Here is a 22,094-nt window from a genome sequence, read left to right on the forward strand (position 1 = left end):
TGAAGGACCAATAGAAATGATAAAGTTAAGTGGAAGACTGCTTTCTCTTTCTCATGTCTTGCAACCTATTCCCCAACTATACCTTGTCCTTTCCCATCTCCAAGACTTTGCACCATTTCTCCCTCCCATGTGACAGACTATGTCAGTGATCTGATCTTTCTCCTCTATGAACTCTTAGCACAGATTTGTCAATATCACTTATTTGGAAATTAACCCAAAAGATTCCAAGGGATGTTTCCACTAGAATGATCTTATTGCTTATTTTGTTCTTATATGGCTTTTCAACTGTCTATGTACATTAATACTTTGCCTTCTCAACTTAATTTTATGCTGCCTGAAAGCAGGGAAGAAATTAAGGAAAACCCTAGCCAGGAATTACATCAGCTAAAGGAATGTGGTTGAATTTAAAAGTTAATTTCTGAGCTATGAATTTGAATTATAAGGCATATTTTCAATAAACAATTTTACAGAATAAGTCAAATATCTGACAAACATTTTTGCCAGCCACTGGGAATTCAAAAACAAAAATGCAATGGCCCTTGCATCAAATCAAAGACCTTAAATTCTACTGGAGAAGATACCATGTGCACATATAAGTATATCCAAACAAGTACAAAGAAAATATTTATAAATAAATGCAAGGCAATGGGGGGGGGGGGGTTAACAAGGAGCTGAGGAGATTGATAAAGGTCTTTAACTGAGCTTTGAAAGAAACTATGGGATTCTAAAATACAAAGTGGAGGAATATATAAGCCAAAGAAGCTAGCCTTTACAAAGGCACAGAGATGGGTAATGCAGTATAATGTGTAAGATGCACCAAGATCAGTTTGGTTAGAATAAAAGAGTGGGAAGGAAGAGATATAATGTACAGTTAGGCTAAAAAAGTAGATTGGAGCCAGGTTGTAAAGGATTTTTTCAACTGAGGAGTTTGTATTTATTCCTAGAGATGAAAGGGATTCACTTGAGTTTTTTAAGCAAGAAATGGCATTGCCTGACTGGTACTTTAGGAATGTAATTTTGGTAATTTGTGGAGGAATGGATTGGAAAGGAGAGAGACATAAGGCAGGAAAACCAATTTGTGGTCCATTGTATTAACCCAATAAAAGAGGGAAAAGAGCCTGAACTATGATGGTGGCAATGGTGGCAGGGACCAAGTTTAGGACTTTTCTGGTTTGTTTAAATCATTGCATCCCCAACACAGAGCATAATACCTTACACAGTTTACCTCATAGGAGCTTAATATAGAGCCAAGAGGGGTGTTATAAGACATGTAATCCAACCCCTACCTAAACCTAGCATGTGTACAGTGCTCAACAGTCAAGTAGGCATATTGGTCAAATGAAACAACCAAAGGAAACAAAGGGAAATGATCCTAAGGGATGATAAACAGAGTGGTATGATTAAGAGCAAGAGGTCAGGAATCTGACCTCAAATGAACCAAAGGCCACAGATCTGGCTACAAAGTAAAGAGAATGTCAGGGATTTATACCAAAATGGACATGAGTTCAAGGAAAATGATCTTGGCTAAGAAGAAGAATGTGTTTTGCTGAAGAAGAGAAGTATAAGTACAGACTTAGCGAATATAGTTACTTGTTGGATACATGATGTTATACATGTTAGACTAAATGTCCTCTAAATTCCCTTACTCCTCTGAGATTCTATGATTATAGGTTTGAAGAATATACTTAATAAATAGAAACAAACATCTTCCTTCTTTCCTTTAAATAGTGACATATTTGACAAGAAATAGAAAATACAGATATAGGCACAAATTACAATTTGTTCTTTTTGGTGGAGTTTTACAGTAGAAAAAGAACCACCTACATTTTTGCTGTTTTCTCTCCCCTTTAAAGTTGAAGTAGGTGAGAACATGATAAGACAAGGAGGAATCAATTTAATTGGTAGTTTAAAAACTCCCATGAAATTGGAAGCTTCTTCCAGACTAAAGCAAATGTTTCAGTAAATATGCTGTCACTGGCATGAAATTGTAATTTTATAATGCAATGAAACCTAATGCTTGTAAAGAACAAAAAATAAAAGGTGATAAAGTACATCATGAAGAATAAGGAAATAAGGAAAAGAGTCAGATAAAAGTCTGAATAAGCATAGAAGAGAAAGGAAACAATTATCCAAAAGCAATTCAAGAAACAGAAAAATTATTTTCACAAGAATTCTCCATGTAAGTTATGGAGCTGAAAAATGATTTACCCAAAAGTCATTCAGTATTTATAAAGAGGGAGACAGAAAGACAGATCAGACAGACAGACAGATAGATAGGCAGGAAGGTGGGTGGGTGGGTAGATGGAAAGAAAGAAAGAGTGAAAGACAGAAACAGAGACAGAGGCCTTACAGAGGAATGAGGAAATAAATTCAATTGTCCTCTATTCTAGCCTTAGAAAGAAATAAAAATAGATTGTGAAATCTTTTTCACTTCACCTCTATAAAATGTAAATAGGTGAAGGACATCATGCTACTAAGGTGTGGTGGATCTTTAAAACCAGCTCTTCTTTCTTGACTTCATCTGCTAATGTAAACAAAGACTGTGTGTACCAAGTCCACTAATGAAACCATAATTTTTCCCTAGGCAAAATGCCTTTGCCCTAAGACAATGAAAAATGAATTTTCCTCTCCCAGAATTCCAGACTATTTCAATTTGATCAATACTTGTCATTTATGCCCATTAAATAATTTTTTCAAAAATGAAAATTAAACAGCTATGATATTAAACCAGAATGTAGCATCTTGTCAACAATTAGACACAGATAAATGGTAGACTCCTCAGTTCTCTAAATTATTTGTCACCACTAAATTTTATTTCAGGGTGAACAATAAAAACAAATTCTATCTAGGCAATAGGCGGATAGGATATCATGACCATTAATATTCACTGACCTAAATTATGATTAACAATATTAATAACATTTAATAGTAATAGTTACAAAAAAGAAGAAGAAAGTAGGATAAAAATAAAGCTGGCTTTCTTTGATGAATTTGCAATCAACAAATCCTCATAGTTCAAATAAAGTCCTCAAAATATCTTTGAGAAGCCAACCATGACCCACAATTACCATAATGACATAGAATTGGTACATAAATACTTTCTATATTTAAATAATGTTATCATACCAAATTTTTATATTTTCCTAACTACTTGAAATGAAAAATTGTCAAGAAAAAATTTTAAGTGGGAATGTATATATTATCTCTGTCATCTTGTCTGTGACAAGAACTGTAACTAAGATGCTTTCAGTGAAACTTAAAAAAATATGAGTTTATATTTTGCTACTTTTACTGAACTACAAAAAAAAAGTAATTATTTGGTCTACCTGAGCAACAGTCCACCAAACATTAAGTAGTGATTTCTTTAGGACAGGAAACTCCCTTGTGAGAAAATTCCTGCTACCAAAGCAATTCTGTATTTTTTGAGATCTGACTATGGAAAGCCCTGAAAAGTGATTTATAGAAGGTCTCACTGTTGTATTGAATCTGAGACAGAAACTGGGACCAAAGTCTTCCCAACTCTAGGGTCAAACTGTCAATCTACCACTTGAAGCTAAATTTAAAAGAATAGCAACAAGGCAATGACTTGTCAAAGGACTTTTTTAAACTGATCTTTATTTAACAAAGAAAGGGATAATGATAAATATTATTAATTGGCACTTATATAGTGTTTTAACATTTGCAAAGCACTTCAAATTTATTATCTCATTTGAGAAAAAGTTTGATACCTAGAACACAAGTATATTCACATAAACAGCTCTAGATAATTTGAACTAGAGGAATAAAAAGAAATCAAGCCTCATTTTAAAAAATCCATGAGCTTTTTTTTAAATCCCCTTTATAAGTGAGAAGGGGTAATGTTGCATAGTGAAGAATGTACTAGAGTTGGGGGCAGCTAAGTGGATTTGAGGGTCAGAGATGGAAAGTCCTGGGTTCAAACTTGGCCTCAGGAACTTTCTAGCTGTGTGAGCTTGGGCAAGTCACCTAACCACCACTGCCTATCCTTAATGCTCTTCTGCCTTCGAATCAGTAAAAGCATTAATTCTAAGACAGAAAATGAGGGTTTAAGAAAAAGAATGTACTGGACTTGGAGTTAAGATTTTAGGGGTTAAAATCCCACCTCTGGTACTAGAAGTATAAGCTACAGATTCCTCATCTCTAAATCTCATTTGTAAAATGGGGATAATACTTGTAATTCTATCTCTGCAAGTTGATGAGATTTAAATGAAATAGTAAGCCTTGTGCAAACTTTAAAGCACTGTATAAATGACAGTTAATGAATACCTATGATTTCATCCATGTCAGAAGCCTCCAAATAAGGAAAACTCCCCCTATCAATTCAAATCTGAAACTGTTTTGTAATGTATAATCTTAAGGCAGTTGTCTCTAGAAAAGTAACTTCCTAAAGCAAATGTCTCTCTGGTATTGCTGTCAAAAGTTGTCATGCCTAAAACTGGTCGTCTGTTTTGTTTGTTAAAAGAAATCCTCATAATAAAAAGATGAAATTGTAGAATCTAACCCAGACATGGACACTAGTATTTATACCTTCCAAACCCTAAGTCCCACTTACCTCATTTCTATCTGTTGAAAGGTTAGCAAATTCTGTGCCCCTGGAAGCAAAGGACAAACTGGTACAAAAAGAATGACATCTTTTTTTTCTAACATGAGAGTTGTCTTTAGATTGAGGAAGAAATATTTCCAAGCTTTTTGATTCTTTAACATTGCTAAAATGACCTGAGTTTTCACTTTCTTCCGATGGCTTTTCTAGATTGTAATGGAGAGAGTTCAGGCTGGATGCTTTTTGAAAATAAAAAACATCGGTTTTCCTCTGGAATGTTAATTCTCTTGTGTTGACATCATCTGCATGTTTCTTCCTCTTTGCACAATATGGAGTACTGTCTTGTTCTAAGCTGCTTTCCTTCAGTTTACTTACTTCTTCTATTTCGTCAGATTTAGGTGAGGAAGTTTTCAACCTGAAAAACTCCCTATTTGCAGGACTCAGCAAAGGTTTCTGCTTAATGCTGTCAAAAGAAACTTCTGTACTCGGGTGCAGAATGTCACCATCCAGTGTATCCTTCAGTACAAAGGGTTTCTCCAATTCCAATCCACTATGAAAAATCTCTTCCTTTTCTGAAATGTGAATATCCCTCTGCTTTTTTCTTTCATTTTCACAAACTAGCACTGAATCAGTTTCTCCCACAACTTGCTTCTTTGGTTTCCTTCTGAAATATTTTCTTCCAGGGGAATATTTCTCAGGATTCAAGGGAGCTTTGGCAGGATCTAAATATTGTTCTTCTTTCTCTGCTCTTACACATCCACAGACATTCCCCATTTGATTTGCAGGAAATCAGAGTTCCACAGATTCAATCATTTCCAAATCCCTTACCCACTGATGTCCTTTCCAGAAAGTTTGAAACTCCTTTTTGAATTCTAATTCCTCACAAACTTAATGTCCATCCTCTTCAGCATGAGGCCATTTTGCTTATGAGAAATACACTCAGAAGAAATGTCATGGCATACTGCCCAGAACAGGCCCCTGTGTCTGATTAGGCACTGTGGCTTATTTCTGGCCACCAATCCTCTCATACAAACATTACTGCTCACTGTCAAAATGTAACGCTGAGGAGTTTTCCCAATAAACGCAGAATATGACAGCATCCAGAGAGTCTTACGTCCTAACTTTCAGTTTTCCTTGCTATTTAATATAATGTGTACACAATGTCAAAGTTTGCCACAACCTTTGAAACTATTAGTCAGCACTCCAAAGTTGAGAGCAAATAAAGCAGATACCAGCAAGGAACAATTTAACAATGTGTCTTTCAAACGCAAGCTTTGTTAATTTGTCTGTAAAACAGAAGTGTTAAAACTAGATGTTCTCTTTAGTCTTTTCCCACTTTTATCCTAGAATACATTTATATAGTCCTTTAGAATTAAAAGCATTTTCACAAAAACTTTAAGTTCCACATTCTACACATGAGGAAACTGAGGTTCAGATGTATAGTAACTTGCTTAAAATCACACAACTGAATATCATCAATTCCAGATTCCCATCCAGGTCTCCTCAGATTAAGTCTTATGCTCTTTCCATAATACTGACCTGCTGATTATTTAAAAGTTGCATAGGTATAATACAAATAAAATTTAGGTATATATGCTTCCTGTTTTTATTTTACTAAAAGAATCAAAAAATACATGGGAAATAGGCAAACAGCTATGATGTACTTCTCTTCCAGTAAAAAAAAAAATAAACAATTTCTGAATTTTCTTTAAATATTCAAAGAAATAAAATTCTGATCCTCCTGCAATGATAAAGAAAAAAACAGAAGGCAGACAGGGAGGGAGAAATCTATTGAAAGGCAAATAATTAGTGACAAAGCAGTAAAATTAACTGTGGTGAAGTGGAGGAAAAGTCCAGGGTAAAGTCAAAGGACCTGGGTCTAAATATGCTTCCGCCAATTACTTGCCTGTGTGACCTCAATCAAGTCATAGAATTTCTCTGAGATTCAAATTCCTCATATAAAAATTACATTTATTAAATGGCCTTTGAGAAAAAAAATCTACAACCATATGATAGTTTTGGGATTTAAATGTACATGAGAGATGAGTAAAAGTGCTTAAAAATAACTGCACATTTAATGTGATCCAAATAAATTAAATAAAGGTAGATATAATATATAAAAGATTTTTATCTTTATGTAATCAATACTTTTTTTGGCATCAATAATATTAAATGGTCAAGACTCAGTAAGATTATTACAACTTAAAATTAGCCATAAATCTTGGCATATCCAATTTTAAAAATCTAATCTTAACATAATACTCAAAAATATACCACTTCACTGAAGTATGGGACATTTCATCAAATATTATGGTGTTCTGTTATAAATATCTTAATACACAATATGGTCTGGCCTCAGGCACTTCCTTACTGGGTGACCCTGGGCAAGTCACTTAATCCCCATTACCTATCCCTTAATACTCTTCTGCCTTGGAACCAATACAAAGTATTGATTCTAAGATGGAAAATAAGGGATTTTTTTTAAAAGATATACCATATGATCTATTGGAAGGATGGCTGGTTTCAAATCCCAAATCTGATATTTACTAGTTGTGTAAGCATGGGAGACGTATTTGGCCTCACTGAGCCTTAGTTTCCTCATGACAACATTTGTAGCACTTAAATCACATAAAGAAGGGAATGAAGGAATAAGAATTATTAAATGCTGTACTAAACATTTTTACAAATATCTTACTTGACCCTTACTACAACCCGGTGAGAAAGATATAATCAGAGTCACCATTTTACAATTAAAAAGACTGAAGCAGAGGTTAAATGATTTGTCCCAAGGGTCACATAATCTGAGACTGGATTTGAATTTGGGTTTTAACCTCAAGCCCAGTTTTCTACCTACTGTACTACTTATGAGAATATTATGAGGCTTAAATATGTCGTTTGAAAACCTTAGAGCATTTTGTAAAAGGTTCAATCATTATTCTCCTTGTGAATAAATTCATTTTAACACAGACTAATAATGGGGGGTCAGTTCATAACACTTTATAATTTCAGATACTAAAATATGCTTGAGACTTCCTATGACACCATCATCAAGTCAATGTCTTTCGACTCCCCTCCTTATGATGGAATACTATCATTTTTCAGTCATTCCTATTATGTCCAGGTTTTGTAACTCCAGTTTGAGTTTTCTTGGCAAAGTTAATTGCCATTTCTGTTTCCAGCTCACTTTACAGATGAGGAAACTGAGGCAAACAGAGTTATGTGACTTGCCTCGCATCACACAGCTAGTAAATATCTCTAAAGCCAGATTTGAACTTATTAGGAGGATTAATCTTCCTGACTTCAGGTTTGGAACTCTATTCACTCTAACACATAGCTGCCATTTATTTCTTCCTTATAGAAAATTCCACTTCATCACAAGATCTATGCCTAACTTTCCATAAATAAACCTACCAGATGGCCATCCTTTCCATTGCATTCTAAAATGAATATAATTCACTGGAGTAAAAGGGATCTTAAGCAAAACAAACGTAAAATTTCTTTGCCACCTCAATAATCAATGATCTCATCATGTCCTTACTGCCTCCACCCTCATCCTCTAAAACTTTTGTCTTATGTATCCATACACTTGGATACATTCATGTACTATCTGTACATGTGAAGAGAAACATATATACATGTATGTGAAATATATGCATGTATACACAGAATTTTCTCAGAACAGGATTTCTTATGGAAATATAAAGAAGCAATGAGCCTCTTTTTTTCTATTGCAACTATCATATCAATTGTCTTTACCTTCTGTTATTTCTTGGACATCTAGAAACTGCTGATAAATAAGTTTACTTTCTCAACTTATTTAGGATTACTGTTACCATACAGAAGTATACATTAATTCCTACAAAAGACTTATTAAAAAACACTTTATGTTATGTTACAGAAGACCAAGGTGCAAAATCTTCCTTTGCAACTTACTATCTAGGGTGACTTTAGATCAGTATTGCCATTTCTCTGGACTTCAGTTTCATCATTTGTAAAATGATAGGACTGATCTAGATGGCTCTCTTAGATCTAAACCTTTAATCAAAACCAATAATTTGACAAAATAGGTTAAAGGGACCAATGCACTATTTGTCGTTAAAGCTATGAATTCAGAATTTCTCTTAATTATGATATGTTAGGGCTATGATCTTTTCTCTGAAAACTCTGAAGACAAGTTTTTCTTACCCCAGATCTGTCATTTTCCTACTATCACTGATGAAACACCATCTAATCTATTTCTTACAAACATATATCGTTTTCACTGTGGTGCAGTCTGTTAAAAAAAAGAGGACTGAATTTTAAAAAGGCCAAGTCTTGCCTCTAAATCCTGGCTCTGAACTTATAAACTGGGGCAACTTCTCTGCTTCCTTTTTCCTTCTCTGTAAATGAAGAGATTCGTCACTAAGTGGGAGTACACAGAAAATGGGGCCCAGAGCCAGGAAGTCCCAAGTCCAAATCGAGTGTAAGATACTTACTAGCTGAGTGGACTATGGACAAGTCACTTAACCCCTGCCTTAATTTTCTCAGCTGTAAGATAGAGGTAATAACAGTAGCTACTTCCCAGGGATGTTGTGAGAATAAAATGAGATAATATTTGGTTTAAGCTCTTTGCAAAGCTCAAAGCACTCACTTCTATTACATGACTTCTGAAGACCCTCCCAGATCTAAATCTATGATACTACCATCCCAGGCTGACCAAAATCTCAAGAGAAATGTCTAAATTAGATATATCTTCCACAGAATCAACATCTCAGCCTTAAAAATTGAATCAATCAAGATTTGTCCTTCCCTTCACACCCTTTGAAAATATGTTTCTCTGAGGCTTAAGGAAGTGAGATGGCTTATAGAAGTACAGCAAGAGCTAGAACCTCAATTTCCTGACTTATAGTCTATTGTGTTCTCTGTAAAAGAGAAAATAGCTTTTAAACTCCACATATAAGTGAAGGCAACAATTCAAAATGCAATCACAGTTTCAAAGATGACTTTTTTTCAACCTTTACTTCCCTTCCATCTTAGAATCAATACAAGGTATTAGTTCTAAGGCAGAAGAGTGGCAAAGGACTGGGCAATGAAGGTTAAGTGACTTACCCAGGGTCACCCAGCTAGAAAGTATGAGGCCAAATTTGAACCCAGGACTCCCTTTCCAGGCCTGACTCTCTGTCCACTAAGCTGCCCTCAAAAAAAGACTTACTACCAAGGCTTTCTCCTTTCTCAAGCTTTACTTTAGTATTTAGAGGGACCAATCATTTCATCCATGTAAATACTCTTTCCACTGATACAGACAACATCCTTCTCTCTAATATACTCATACATCCTATATAACACAACAAATTAGAAACCTTCTTTTTGTTCCTTTAAAAGGAAGAAAGGAAACAAGCATTAATTAAGTGTCTATTCTGTGCCAGACACTGGGCTGTCATTTACAAATAATCTCATTTGATCCTCACAATAACTTTCAGAGATAGGGGCTCTTATTCCCATTTTATAATTGAGGAAAGTGTTACAGATAAAGGCTGAGTAACTTGTTCAAGGTCACACAGCCACTAAATATCTGAGAATGGATTTCAAACTTAGGTTTCCCTGAATTCAGACTCAAATCTCTATCCACTAAGCCAGCTAGTCGTCTCTAATTTTCAGATACCAATATATTCCTAACACTGTCCATCTATCTAATACTTCCAAGACTGTGGTGTTTTGTGAGCACCATATTGCTAAGGGGATTGCCTTTGGAAGCACTGTGCAGTTTGGTAAGACTGAAAACATTAAACAATTTCATCATCAGTTTGATCCCAGTCAACCAGGGCAAGGAACATGAGCCATCCGCATCTATCCAAGAGAGATATATTAATACACTAACTCAATGCTCTGTTTTTCCAATTCTATGTTGTATGTCAGGCAATATCCATTTAACATTCACTCTGACTTTCCAGTGAAGGTTACCAATCACTTCCACACAACTATGGATTTTGCTGGGAGGCTTTATAATGTTTTCAGATCCAACACAATCAATACAAAATCATTTGAAAAAAGGAATACTTAAAAAAATTCATCAATAAAAGGAGATACTTCTTTTGCATGAACTCATACCTGCTTCCACAGCACTAGCAAATACCTCTGAGGTGTACAACTCCTTTTCACAACTCTGTAACAGAATTCTCAATAGATCAATAAATAAGCAATTATTAAGAACTTGCTGTGTGCTAGGCACTGAACTCAGTGCTAGGGATACAAAGACTAAAATAAAATAGTCCATGTATTCTAGGATTGTATATTCTATTGGATAACTTTAAAAAGTTATCTAAGGAACTACAGTAAAATTTTTAAATATGAATAGGCAATGCCTTGTGGAAAACTCCAAGGTTCAATTCAAATCACTTAGTGACTTTCAGCATCAAGTTTCTTCATTGGAAAACTAGAGAGGATGACAGCTACTACACTGACCTCACAGAGTTGTTAAAAGTATAAAATGAAATAATGTATATAAGAAACTGGGCAAATCCTGAAGCCCTCTATGGAAGTCAAACTACTTTTGGTATTGTTTGAAGAAGAGGTTATAGATTGACCAATGAAATCAAACTATTTTTTCCCAGTATCTATTACTTCTTAAGCAAACAATAAAAAATTTTAATATCTATCAAATAAACAACTCAAATTATGGTTTTCTTTCCGTTACTAAAACAATAGGAAAATCAAACTAAACTTCAAAATTACATCATCAAAAGTCAAATAAACAAAAATTGACTTGAATCACCATATGTTAAAAAATAATTAGAAAATTATAAATGAAACATCAAAATTTACCCTCAATTAACGTGATCATCATTCTCATAAAGCACAGCTTTATACAAACATGAATTAAATTGCTCCTAAGTCAGAGTAGTTTGCTACATTATAATTATTGTGCCATCTAGTGTTAAGCAAATTAGAAAATAGTTTGAATAGTATTATTAAGCAATGTTAAGGAACACTTAGCAAAATCAATATGGAAATTAGCTCTAAGAATTCACAAAACCTTCATGTAGCCTAAGACAACTGAAAAAGTCTAACGTAACAGATGAAATTTATTCCACACAATAAAACAGAACCCTTTTATTTGGACTCTGAAACAAAGACAATAAGCACTGTTTGTAAAACAAACAAAAAAACTTTCATTTGTGCTCTTATTTACAAATGGGAAAAGAATTGTCAAACTAATAAGTGATACTGCTAATGGCCAAAATGACTTCTTTTCCTTGAAGAAATAAAGCAACAAAACACAGATATATTTTTAATGAAAATAATCCCTGAATTTCATTTTTTTCAAAGGGCACTAATACACTTAAATCATTCATGAGAGACAAATTAAAAATAGTAGTGAAAATGTGACGATAGGCAATGGGAAATTATAAGATTCAAGAAAAATTAAAAGGCTCACCTGAAAGTGCAAAATTATTGTCCATATTAATCCCAAAGTCAATTTGGGATTCCCATCTGTTATATCATCATTTCTAATATTCACTAATTTCACCTAAGTAAGGAAAGAAAAGAAAAAAACAAGGTATCAATCAAATGCTTCTCAAGTCAGTCTATGTATGGCTCCTTTATCAACATAAAATCAGTCTCAAAGTTTCCAAAGAAAACATAAATGCTCTAAATAAAAACCTAATTAAAAACCATTAACCAATTTTGTTATCTTGGGCCCCAAATTACTGAATAACAATCAGAGAAATACATCGATTTGAATTCCTCCTCTACTCCATCTTTCTACTGTTTACAATTCATATAATTGAAGATTCTAACACTGTCATTTTATAAATGAGGAAACTGATCCCTAGAAGGAAGTATATATGTTATATGCTATTACCATAGCTGGATATTTTCTTTAGTATTATTATTAAGAACATCTCTTCAAGTGAAGAATAACCAAATGTAATTATTTCATTTTAAACAAATTAACCTTTTGAGATTTAATAATATTTGAAGTAAAAGAACTTAAATTACTTTTTTTTTTAGGTAATGGGGGTTAAGTGGCTTACCCAGGGTCACACAACCAGGAAGTGTCTGAGGCCAGATTTGAACCTAGGACCTCCGGTCACTAGGCTTGGCTCTCAATTCACTGAGCCACCTAGCTGCCTCCTTAAATTATTTTAAAGACAATAATAGATACTACCTTTTTTAATTACTAGCTCATTTTATTCACATTTTTTCTTTCCCATTTTTTTCACTCTCTACATTAACTATTCCAAAATAGAGTCTTTGTTCTACTGTCAACTGGTAAAGGAAGTTTTCTCCACTTTGATTCTACCAAATCTGCTTTTTCTTTTCCAGAAATACCAACATTATTTTCCCCTTTGCCTTATAACACCACAATATGCAGTAACATTAATAAAAGCTAAGGTATCTTCCAAGCTCTTTTAGATCTTTTTGTAGTAATTATTTGTTATTATTGTTTTGGTCCAACATGTGATTTCATCTGTGTGCAAGGAATTCCCTCTTAGAAAACTCTGCCATTTTCTGCTATATAGAATTGTAGAGAGTTGCCTGGGACATTGAAAGGTTAAAAGTCTAGAAAAAGTCACTGCTGCCCTAAAGACAAGACTTCTTCAAACTATAGCCCTTTTGGGACTTTCTCTGGAACAATCAACACACCTCTGACCTCCTCACCAAACTACCATACCTCATGAGGCTCCTACCTCCTTGTGTTTCATAGGACATGACATCTTCATCCAATAGACGATAAAGACCGCCTCCCACTGGCCCTCCACTACAGATAATCAGCCTGTACTCATTTCTCACCATTGTTTTACCATAATTCTATCCCCTTCTACTCACTTCATCCCAGGAATCCTGAACTACCAAATGGAAGATATCCAAACCACATTTCCTATCCTCAAGCCTATTCACTTTAACTCTACTGTACAATGTCCCTTTCTAGATCTACCTGCCCTGTACTGTTTCCACATAATATTTACTCCATAACCCACAAACGTTCATCATCCAAAACCTTTCTCCATCTTCTGGCCACATTGAGACCGGGCTCCTTTCTAATGATATTGCCCCCCTTACACATTACTGGTTACACCTTCTTTCATTCTCACATGGCAGAGGACTTTGGTCCCCACTGCCATTTTCAAACTCTCCCTTGAACATTTTCACTAAGCAACCTTTCTTATCACCCAATTCAGATCATCGTGGCCATTATCTAAGGTTTCCAGCATCTTCTTCATTTTTTGATAAGTTTAGTGCCTGATTCACAGACTCCCTTTCCTTCTCAGCTCTTGTCCTCATATTGGGGACTTCAAAATATATACTAGGGCAATAATACTCCAATGTCCTAGTTCCTCAAACTACTCAAGTCCCATCCATTTCTCCTTAGCTTCACATAAAGATGATCACAACCTTGTCCTTACCACACTTGTGATCCACTTCCATTTGTAAGAATTCCCATAATCTTTTATATATCCTATATATCAAAGCTAACATTTATATAGAATTTATTTGCCCAGAGTTATGCTAGACACTTAATTATTATCTTATCTGATTCTCATAGCAACCTTAGAAGTTAGATGCTATTATTGTCCCCATTTAAGAGATAAGAAAAAGGAGGTAAAAGAAGCTAAGTGTCTTGCCCAAGTAAGTGTCTGAAGTAGGATTTGAACTTTTATTTTCATGATTCCAGGCCCAATACACTATTTGCCCCACCATATAAAATTCCATTCCATATTTCCCTATGCCTTATGATCCTAAACCTGTTTTTTTATCTTTATTGTGACCTCCATTCCCTCTCCCCCCTTACCCCTGCAGTTCTTTTCCAGACTATGAATTCTAGTCTGGCTACATTTTCCTCTCTTCCCTATTTTGACTCTTCGGTGATTTGCCTCAAATCTACACTATCCTCCACCCTCAATTCCTTTGTCTCTTTATGCTTTACCTACTTTATGTGTAGGGTAGCCAAGTGGTGCAGTGATTGGAGCACCAGGTCTAGATTTGGGAAGATCTGAATTCAAATCCAGCCTCAGACACTTAACTGTGTTTATGTCACTTTCATTATAAAATGAGCTGGAGAAGGAAATAGCAAACCACTGCTATAACTTTTGCAAGAAAATCCCAAATAGGGTCACAAAGAATTTGATATAACTGAAATGACCAAATATCTTATTCCTTTCCTGCCTTACCAAATTCCAAACCTGAATTATTCCTACTGTCTTTGCTCCTATTTACTTTATGCTGAAAACAGCTAGATGAAATTAATTAATCCATTTAGCCTGGGAGTACTGCAAATTTTTGTTATTTATTTCAATTGAACCTTCATAGCTAGCCCCTACACCACAATCTTCTTATCTCTCTTCATATCATATCTTTCCCCAGCATATCAGTCAAAAACTTCACCTCAAAAAAAGGTTGTGATCATTCATTGGGAGGCCTTTTTCTTCCCATCTCCTCATTCCATCTCCTTCAGACATCTAGACATCTCCTTTCATTATTTTCTCTTTCATTTCAGTCATAGATGAAGAAGTGGCCCTTCTCTTTACTAAGGCAAATCCCCCTACATACCCCTTTGATCCCAATTCTCTCCCAGGTTCTCCAGCAAATTGCCCCCACTATGATCCCCACTCACTACTGTTCCTGTATTTCTCCTTATTTTGTGGCTAAATTCCTTGAGAAATAAGTTTATAATCACTTCTTTTTTTCCTCTCACTCTCCCATAATTTTTCTGCATTCTGGCTTCCAAATTCATCATTAAATGAAAACCACCTTCTCCAAGATTATCAGCAGTCTCTTTATTGCCAAATATAATGTCCTCATCTCAATATAGATTGTCCTTGACAATTCTATAGCTTTGACACTATTGATCATCACCTCTATTCTAAGTTTTCAAGATATTGCATGCACCCTAACTCACTCTCTCTTCCCCCCCTTTTCTGTGTGTGTGTGTGTGTGTGTGTGTGTGTGTGTGTGTGTGTGTGTGTGTAATAAAAGGACAATAATCAACAGAGTGATTAGTATCATTAGTATTGCTTAGGATCAACAGAGAGTTCCTGTAGGTGTTATGAATTTAGCTGGGACTTAAAGAAAGCCAGGAAATCTAGAAGATAAAGATGAGGAGGGAGGACCTGGAAAGGAAGACAATGAAAATGTTCAGGTGGAGTGATGTGTCCAAGAAGCAAAAAGGCCAGTTTCACTGGATCACTGAGTATGTAGCAAAGGGGGCAGGATGTAAGGTGACCGGAAAGGAGTGGGACAGATCACAAAGTGGTTTGAATAACAAACAAGATTTTATATTTGATCCTTGAGGTAATAAGAAATCAATGAAATTTACTGAATGGGGGAAGGGGCAGAGTAGGGTTTGATATTGATAGACCTGTATTTTAGGAAGATCACTTTGATAGCTCAGTACAGGATGGATTGGAGTGGAGAGAGATCTGTGTGAGAGAAATCAACCATTAAGCTCTTGCAATAATCCAAGTATAAAGTTATGAGAGTCTGCACCAGAGTGTTTTTAATGTCAAAGGAAAGAAGGGAACCTATATGAAAGATGTTACAAATGTGGAAATGAGAGGACTTGACCAAGACAGTGAAGAGGTGGGGGAAAGAAGGGGAAAGAGAATGAAAAAATCTCCAAAACAAAATTCAATAGGCTTCCCACCCCAAAAAAAAAAAAAACAATCCTTGCCTTTGTACAATTTTACAACTTTCTTTTTAGTTTTGAGGGTCTCATCATCCTCTTAGTCACCCAGACTCAATGGTAACACTCACCCAAATAGCCAAACCATTGTCAAATATTATTATATCTACCTTCATCACATCTCTTGTATATATTCCTTACTTTTCTACTTATACCTTTCCAACCCTATTTCAGATTTTTATCATATGCCACCTGTACTACTATAATAGCCTTCTTTTTCCTTTTTTTAAATCCTTGCCTTCTGGCTTAGAATCAATACTGTGTATTGGTTCCAAGGCAGAAGAGCAGTAAAGGTTAGGCAATGGGGGTTAAGTGACTTGCCCAGGGTCACACAGCTGGGAAGTATCTGAGGCCAGATTTGAACCTGAGACCTTCTGTCTCTAGGACTGGCTCTCAATCCACTAAGCCTCCTAGTTGCCCCCTGAAATAGCTTCCTAATGGATTTCCTCGCCTCAAATTTTTCTCATTCTTATCTTTCCTTAACTTCGCTGACAAGGTCATTTTTCTAAAGCATAAATCTACCCTGTCAAATTCAACGAGCTCCAATAGCTCCCTATTACCTCTCATGCCATTTGTCATTTAAAGTTTGGAATTCTAAGTTCTTTATAACCTGACATCTTCTTACCTTTCCAACCTTCATACACGTTAATCTATCCTATATAATCTATATACTAGCCTATTCATAGTTCATGGAACAAAACACTCAATTTTCTATCTTGATACCTTTTCAGTAACTATCTCCCATGATCAGAAAGTCATATGACTTCCTTTCTACCATATATACTCCCTGGCTTTCCTTAAGACTCAGGTCAAATCTCACCTTCTGCAACAGTCCTACCTTTGCTAGTCCTCCCTTTAGAACTGCCAATGCCTTCCCCTTTCAGATTACCTCCATTTACTACATTATATTTCCTATGTATTGAATTTACATATTATTTTCCTCATTAGAATGAAAGTTCCTTGAGTAGAAATCCAGAAAAAAACATATGTTTTATCACTTGTTTATATGGGCATAAGATTTGGGCGTATTGTTTTAAAATATTACTCTATTACAAAAACAAGTAATATGGAAATGGGTTGAGCGAATTGCTTTCAACTCCAGGAGGGGAGAGAAGAAAAGAGTGGAGGGAGAGAGCATGAATCAAGTAACTATGGAAAAATATTAAAAAAAACAAAATTATGTTTTTAAAAATGTGAGTTCCTGGAGGACAGAAACTGTTTGGGGCCATTCTTTGTGTCTCCAAAGCTCAGCACAGTGTCTGAAAGAAAATAAGACCTTAAATGCTTGCTTACAAACAAATGCGTCAGAGGAAGGATTTGAAGTCCTGAATCTAATTAGGTCTTTAGCTTTTTATCCACTGTGCTTAATGCCTTGCAAATAATGTTTTAGGACTGGTTAAACTTATTTAAGAAAAGGTGTTGGTAATTTAGCTGATAAACTTTCATCTTTTTCTTTTGATGTCTCTTTCCTTCCTTTAAGGTCTTCCTGACAATAGAGATGTAGTCACTCACAAATTCTCTAAATCTTGGTCTTAAGACATGTCAGTTGATTGCTCTACTGTTTCATTTCCTTTGCTGTAATAAATGCAAAACATCCTCTTGCTTGACTATTGCTACTTTAATATGTATCATTTCCCCTTTTTAATATGCAAGCTCTTTGAGGTGTAAAAAATGGACTCGAATATAGGACTACAATCCCCACAAGCCTTTGCTCCACTTCCCCAGAATGCCTTGTAATCTCACCTGGGCCGAGATGGAGAAGGTATTTAGGTTGATTCAAAGGCTCTCTCAGGCTCTTGTACTTCCGTTTTGGGGCAGGCCTGGCTTTTTTCATAATGTAGGTGAGGTTGTGTCTAGGCCACTCTATGGCCTGGAAACGTGTTTCTTATCCTGTATTTTCTTTAATCCTTAATCTTCAATAAACCTCTAAAAAAATATAATACTCCTTGCAGAGAGAAACTAATTTCTACCTGCCTCAGTCTCCCTGTCTCCCCTAAATTTTAATCTTTACAGAGGACAGGGATTATTGTATTTTTTCTATTGCATCTTTTGTACCTAGCATATAGAAATATTTAATAAGCATAAATGCTTTTTGCATATTCATTGATTCATTACTATCAATACTCTTTCAGTGCTTTTAAGAAGCCCTTTAATATGCTTATCTAAATAGAAAACAAGCTTAATCATTATAATCTATCTTGAAGTTATTTTAACTTTTTTTCCTGATATAATTATATGTATTCATTCATTAGCATCCAGTATTTGTCATATTGTAAGCTTTAAAAAATATCTTACCTGGCGTTTCTTCAAATAGTCAAGAGCAATTTGTACATTCTGTAGTCTGTGAAAACGCATCCGGCCTTTCTCTCGGGGCTAAAAATGGAAAAAATATATATAGGTTGTGAAAAAAGCTGTAGTTTCTTTATGACAAAATATGCTAGAGTCTATGTTTATCTCACAGAATCCAAATATTATTATTTGGAGGATTGAAAACAGTGATATTTAATGCTGTGGATTCAACAAGTTGACTAATTTACTTGTACCAACATACATACTGGTCCTTTTCAAACATTCTCTTTCTTGTATAATGAGAGAAAATGAGAGGCATAAATTAGAATGATTTGAAAAGGAAAGGAAATCTGTTTTTCTCTCAACATAAATGATATAATGTTCAAATTGACTAAAGTCTGGCTTGTACTCATTTGATAATAAAAGGATGCATTAGGATAATTAAATATTATACCCTTTACCTTATTAAAAATATCAAAATTAAAAAAGAAGAGTTTGGGCTTCTTTTTAATTATAAATGGCAGGTTAATGGAAATATGGAAAAACAGCATGCAGTTAATATAAAACCACTAAGTGAAAGAATGAGACAAAAAGTTAATAGCCATAATAGAGCAAGAGAGGAAAAGCAAGTAAGTTGGACCTCCAACCTGAATAACATGCTTCTTTTCTTATTTTTGAATTTTTCATGAATTCAAAAGGCTGAAAGGACACTGTGATTATTCCCACTACTTGGGGATGGACATGATTACTATCTCCGATCTTGTGAATCTGACAAACAAAAATGCATTTTTTTGATTGGCAGTTTCCTTTATATCATTATGTTGTCAGGAGGAAAATATGGAGAAATGTACAGTTGAGATAAAGCCTAATAACAAAAATAAAGAATAGGGTTGAAATTGATTATGTGAAGCCTTCAAAGGAAAAAAAAATGAAAATTGACAACTTAGCTTCTCAAGTATGAAAAGTTTGCTGAAGCTAAAGGTGCCATAATATAACAAATAGCAGACCACAGAAGAGAAAAAATTTTCTGTGTAACTGTATGAAAAATAAGGGCTAAATTTACTCCAATAAAAATGCAGTTTTCGTTGAAATAAAAAATAACTGGGTGAAGATGCCATTGAAACTACCTCATAAATATGTTAAATTCGTGTAAGCACCACACAGATTAGAATCAGCACTACACACAAATTAGACTTATCAGAGCAGTGTTTTGCAATTCAAAGTTTTCCCCTGCTAAATAACATGGCACGTGTAGAGAATGTGTCAAACAGCTGTTGCCAAATATATGTGGTATGAAACCAGTTGAGATATTATAACTAAAGTGCCATGTACAATGGCATAAATCCCATCTCAAAGCAAAATATAATTTCCATTCTCAAAATCTCAATCCCAGAAGCAAAATACATTTTCTTAAGTTTTAGCATTCTAATTACTAGATTTTAACATTTTATGGAAAATTTAAATTCTTTATTATATTGTTATCATATATAGCTTATCCAATTTGTACAGTTACAACGTAGTGCACAACAAGTATAGACCAGCAGGTGTCTAAACCTTAATCATTTAACAATCTAAAAATTTTCTAAAATAGATTTCTTTATTTACCAAACTCTCCATTACATGTACATCCACTTTGTCTGATGTGTTTTTTTATCCTTCCTACCTATCCATCAATGGTTCCAAACCTGTGGGTTACTTATCTAGTAGGCAGTCACCACACTTGAAAGACTAAGTTAGTAGAGTTATGGGGGTCGACACCTACCCCCTTATCCTCATCCTCCAAATCCTCATGCTGTTCATACTCGCATGCTTCTGTTGAACTCACCAACCGTAAGGTCTTCAAAAAATCTCGCTCTCTTGGCTAATGAATATAACAGACAGAAGATAGGACAGCAAAGACACAAGACAGACCAGAAATGAAAAGAGCATGAAAAGAACATAATGAAGAGAACAAGTAACCAAGAAGGGGAAGTAATGTTCAACACAAAAATAAAAAAAAAGAAAATGATACCTAGGAGTGGGTTAGATCATTTTTAGATTATTTCCTTGCTATTTGTGATTCCTTTAATATGAAGTTATAATATGCATCCAACTTTTGCTAAGCAAAATCCAAAAGGAAAAAGAATCGCAGAAAAAAAAAACAGAAAGTTACCCTTAACATAATGATGAAATCTTGACTATATAATATTAGATATAATAATAAAGTGTTCTGAATTCCTGATATTCAGTCGTTGAAGTAATGAATCCAAGCACATGTAGGCAAATCAATTTGTTCCTTTGGTTTTGGTAGTCACATTTTGGGAGATGAATCTGAATCACAATCACTTGTACTAAAGCACATTGATCAGATATGAAAGGGACAACATAGTCTTGAAAGAAAGATGAGATTTAAAACTCACCAAGGTATCACCTGAAAGAACTTCCAAGAGAGAAATCAAGTTGTGTCCATCCCTTAGGTCTTCATATAGGTCATTCACATGCTTTCGAACCTATGCAGAGAAAATCATTTGAATTAGTTAGCTTCTTAAGGGATGTTTTAAATTAATCATTTAACATTAAGATTAATATAAACATTCTTGAGTAATACTTGAAGCAAGATAATAATAAACAAGATACTTCTACTTTTATAATGCTTGTTCTCAATATTTTCATTAATTGATATGGATTGGTTTGACTTTTTTAAATGTTTGGGGCTAATTTTTTAAGTACTCAAATAAGTCACCAGCAGGTTCTAGGCCCCAACAACTCTTAGAGACCAGATCAATTAATAAGGAATAATAACATTGTAACCACTAATGATGAAAGGACCACAGCATCAAAGAAATTGGAAATCTTTTCAAGTATTTAAGAAGGCAACTAAATCAGAAAGGCAATTACAGATATGGAAAAGAATACTTGAGGCAACATAATATGATAAATAGAGGGCAAGACCCAATTCGAGTCCCACCCTCCAACTCATATTGTCTGTGAGACCTTTGGAAAAATTACTCATCTTCTCAGCAGTACAGAAAGCCATAAGTCACAGGGCACACATAGCTCCACTGGGAATGATAGAATTGGTTTCCCTTATCCCTCCTCCCAAAAAAATTTTGTTTAAAAAAAAAAAAAGAAAAATGAACATTTTTAATGCTTATGAGAAAATATATGTGGTAGATTAAGAAAACTATATGGTATTAATTTGTCCTAAGATAGCCCATTATGACCTTTAATAGAACTTCTAATATAGTTTATTGAAACATGAAGGTACAGTTTTCTATCTACCATTTATTCTTCTATAATCCCTATCCCCTAGTTCTCATATCTATTTTTATTAGCATTTAAAATGTACCTAGGTTAGCATCCTGTCATCAAAGATCTATAGGTGTTAGTACAATAAGATGTATATGAATCTTTCTCTGAGAAAAGGCTTTCAAAAACACATAACAGAAGCATGTAATTAGCATTTAACCTATCATTATTTTCCCCATTCCAGAGGATTAATATCAACATACCAAAATACTACCAAACTCCAAAACACCTTGTTCAAGCATCCAAAAGAAGGAAGGAAATCCCCCAGGTAAGATTGGCTGTGTCTACAGATTA

At 34.6% G+C, this 22,094-nt stretch overlaps 1 protein-coding gene across 43 annotated transcripts in view; it reads right to left on the reverse strand.

The window, feature by feature from the left end:
* Positions 1-22,094, reverse strand: part of DST (dystonin) — a 612,681-nt gene that overhangs the window by 264,522 nt on the left and 326,065 nt on the right. For 22 of the 43 annotated variants that reach the window (XM_056814334.1, XM_056814310.1, XM_056814292.1 and 19 more), the window contains 4 exons: positions 20,912-21,001; positions 20,275-20,373; positions 18,519-18,596; positions 11,973-12,065 (listed from right to left, as the gene is read on the reverse strand). In XM_056814334.1, the coding sequence (XP_056670312.1) occupies positions 11,973-12,065; positions 18,519-18,596; positions 20,275-20,373; positions 20,912-21,001 (360 nt within the window). Of the gene's footprint in view, positions 1-4,570; positions 5,723-11,972; positions 12,066-18,518; positions 18,597-20,274; positions 20,374-20,911; positions 21,002-22,094 lie in introns of those variants that run through there. The other 21 variants (XM_056814337.1, XM_056814311.1, XM_056814295.1 and 18 more) reach the window with 3 other exon arrangements.

Source organism: Monodelphis domestica, chromosome 2 (assembly GCF_027887165.1).
Source record: "Monodelphis domestica isolate mMonDom1 chromosome 2, mMonDom1.pri, whole genome shotgun sequence".
NCBI lineage: Eukaryota > Metazoa > Chordata > Mammalia > Didelphimorphia > Didelphidae > Monodelphis > Monodelphis domestica.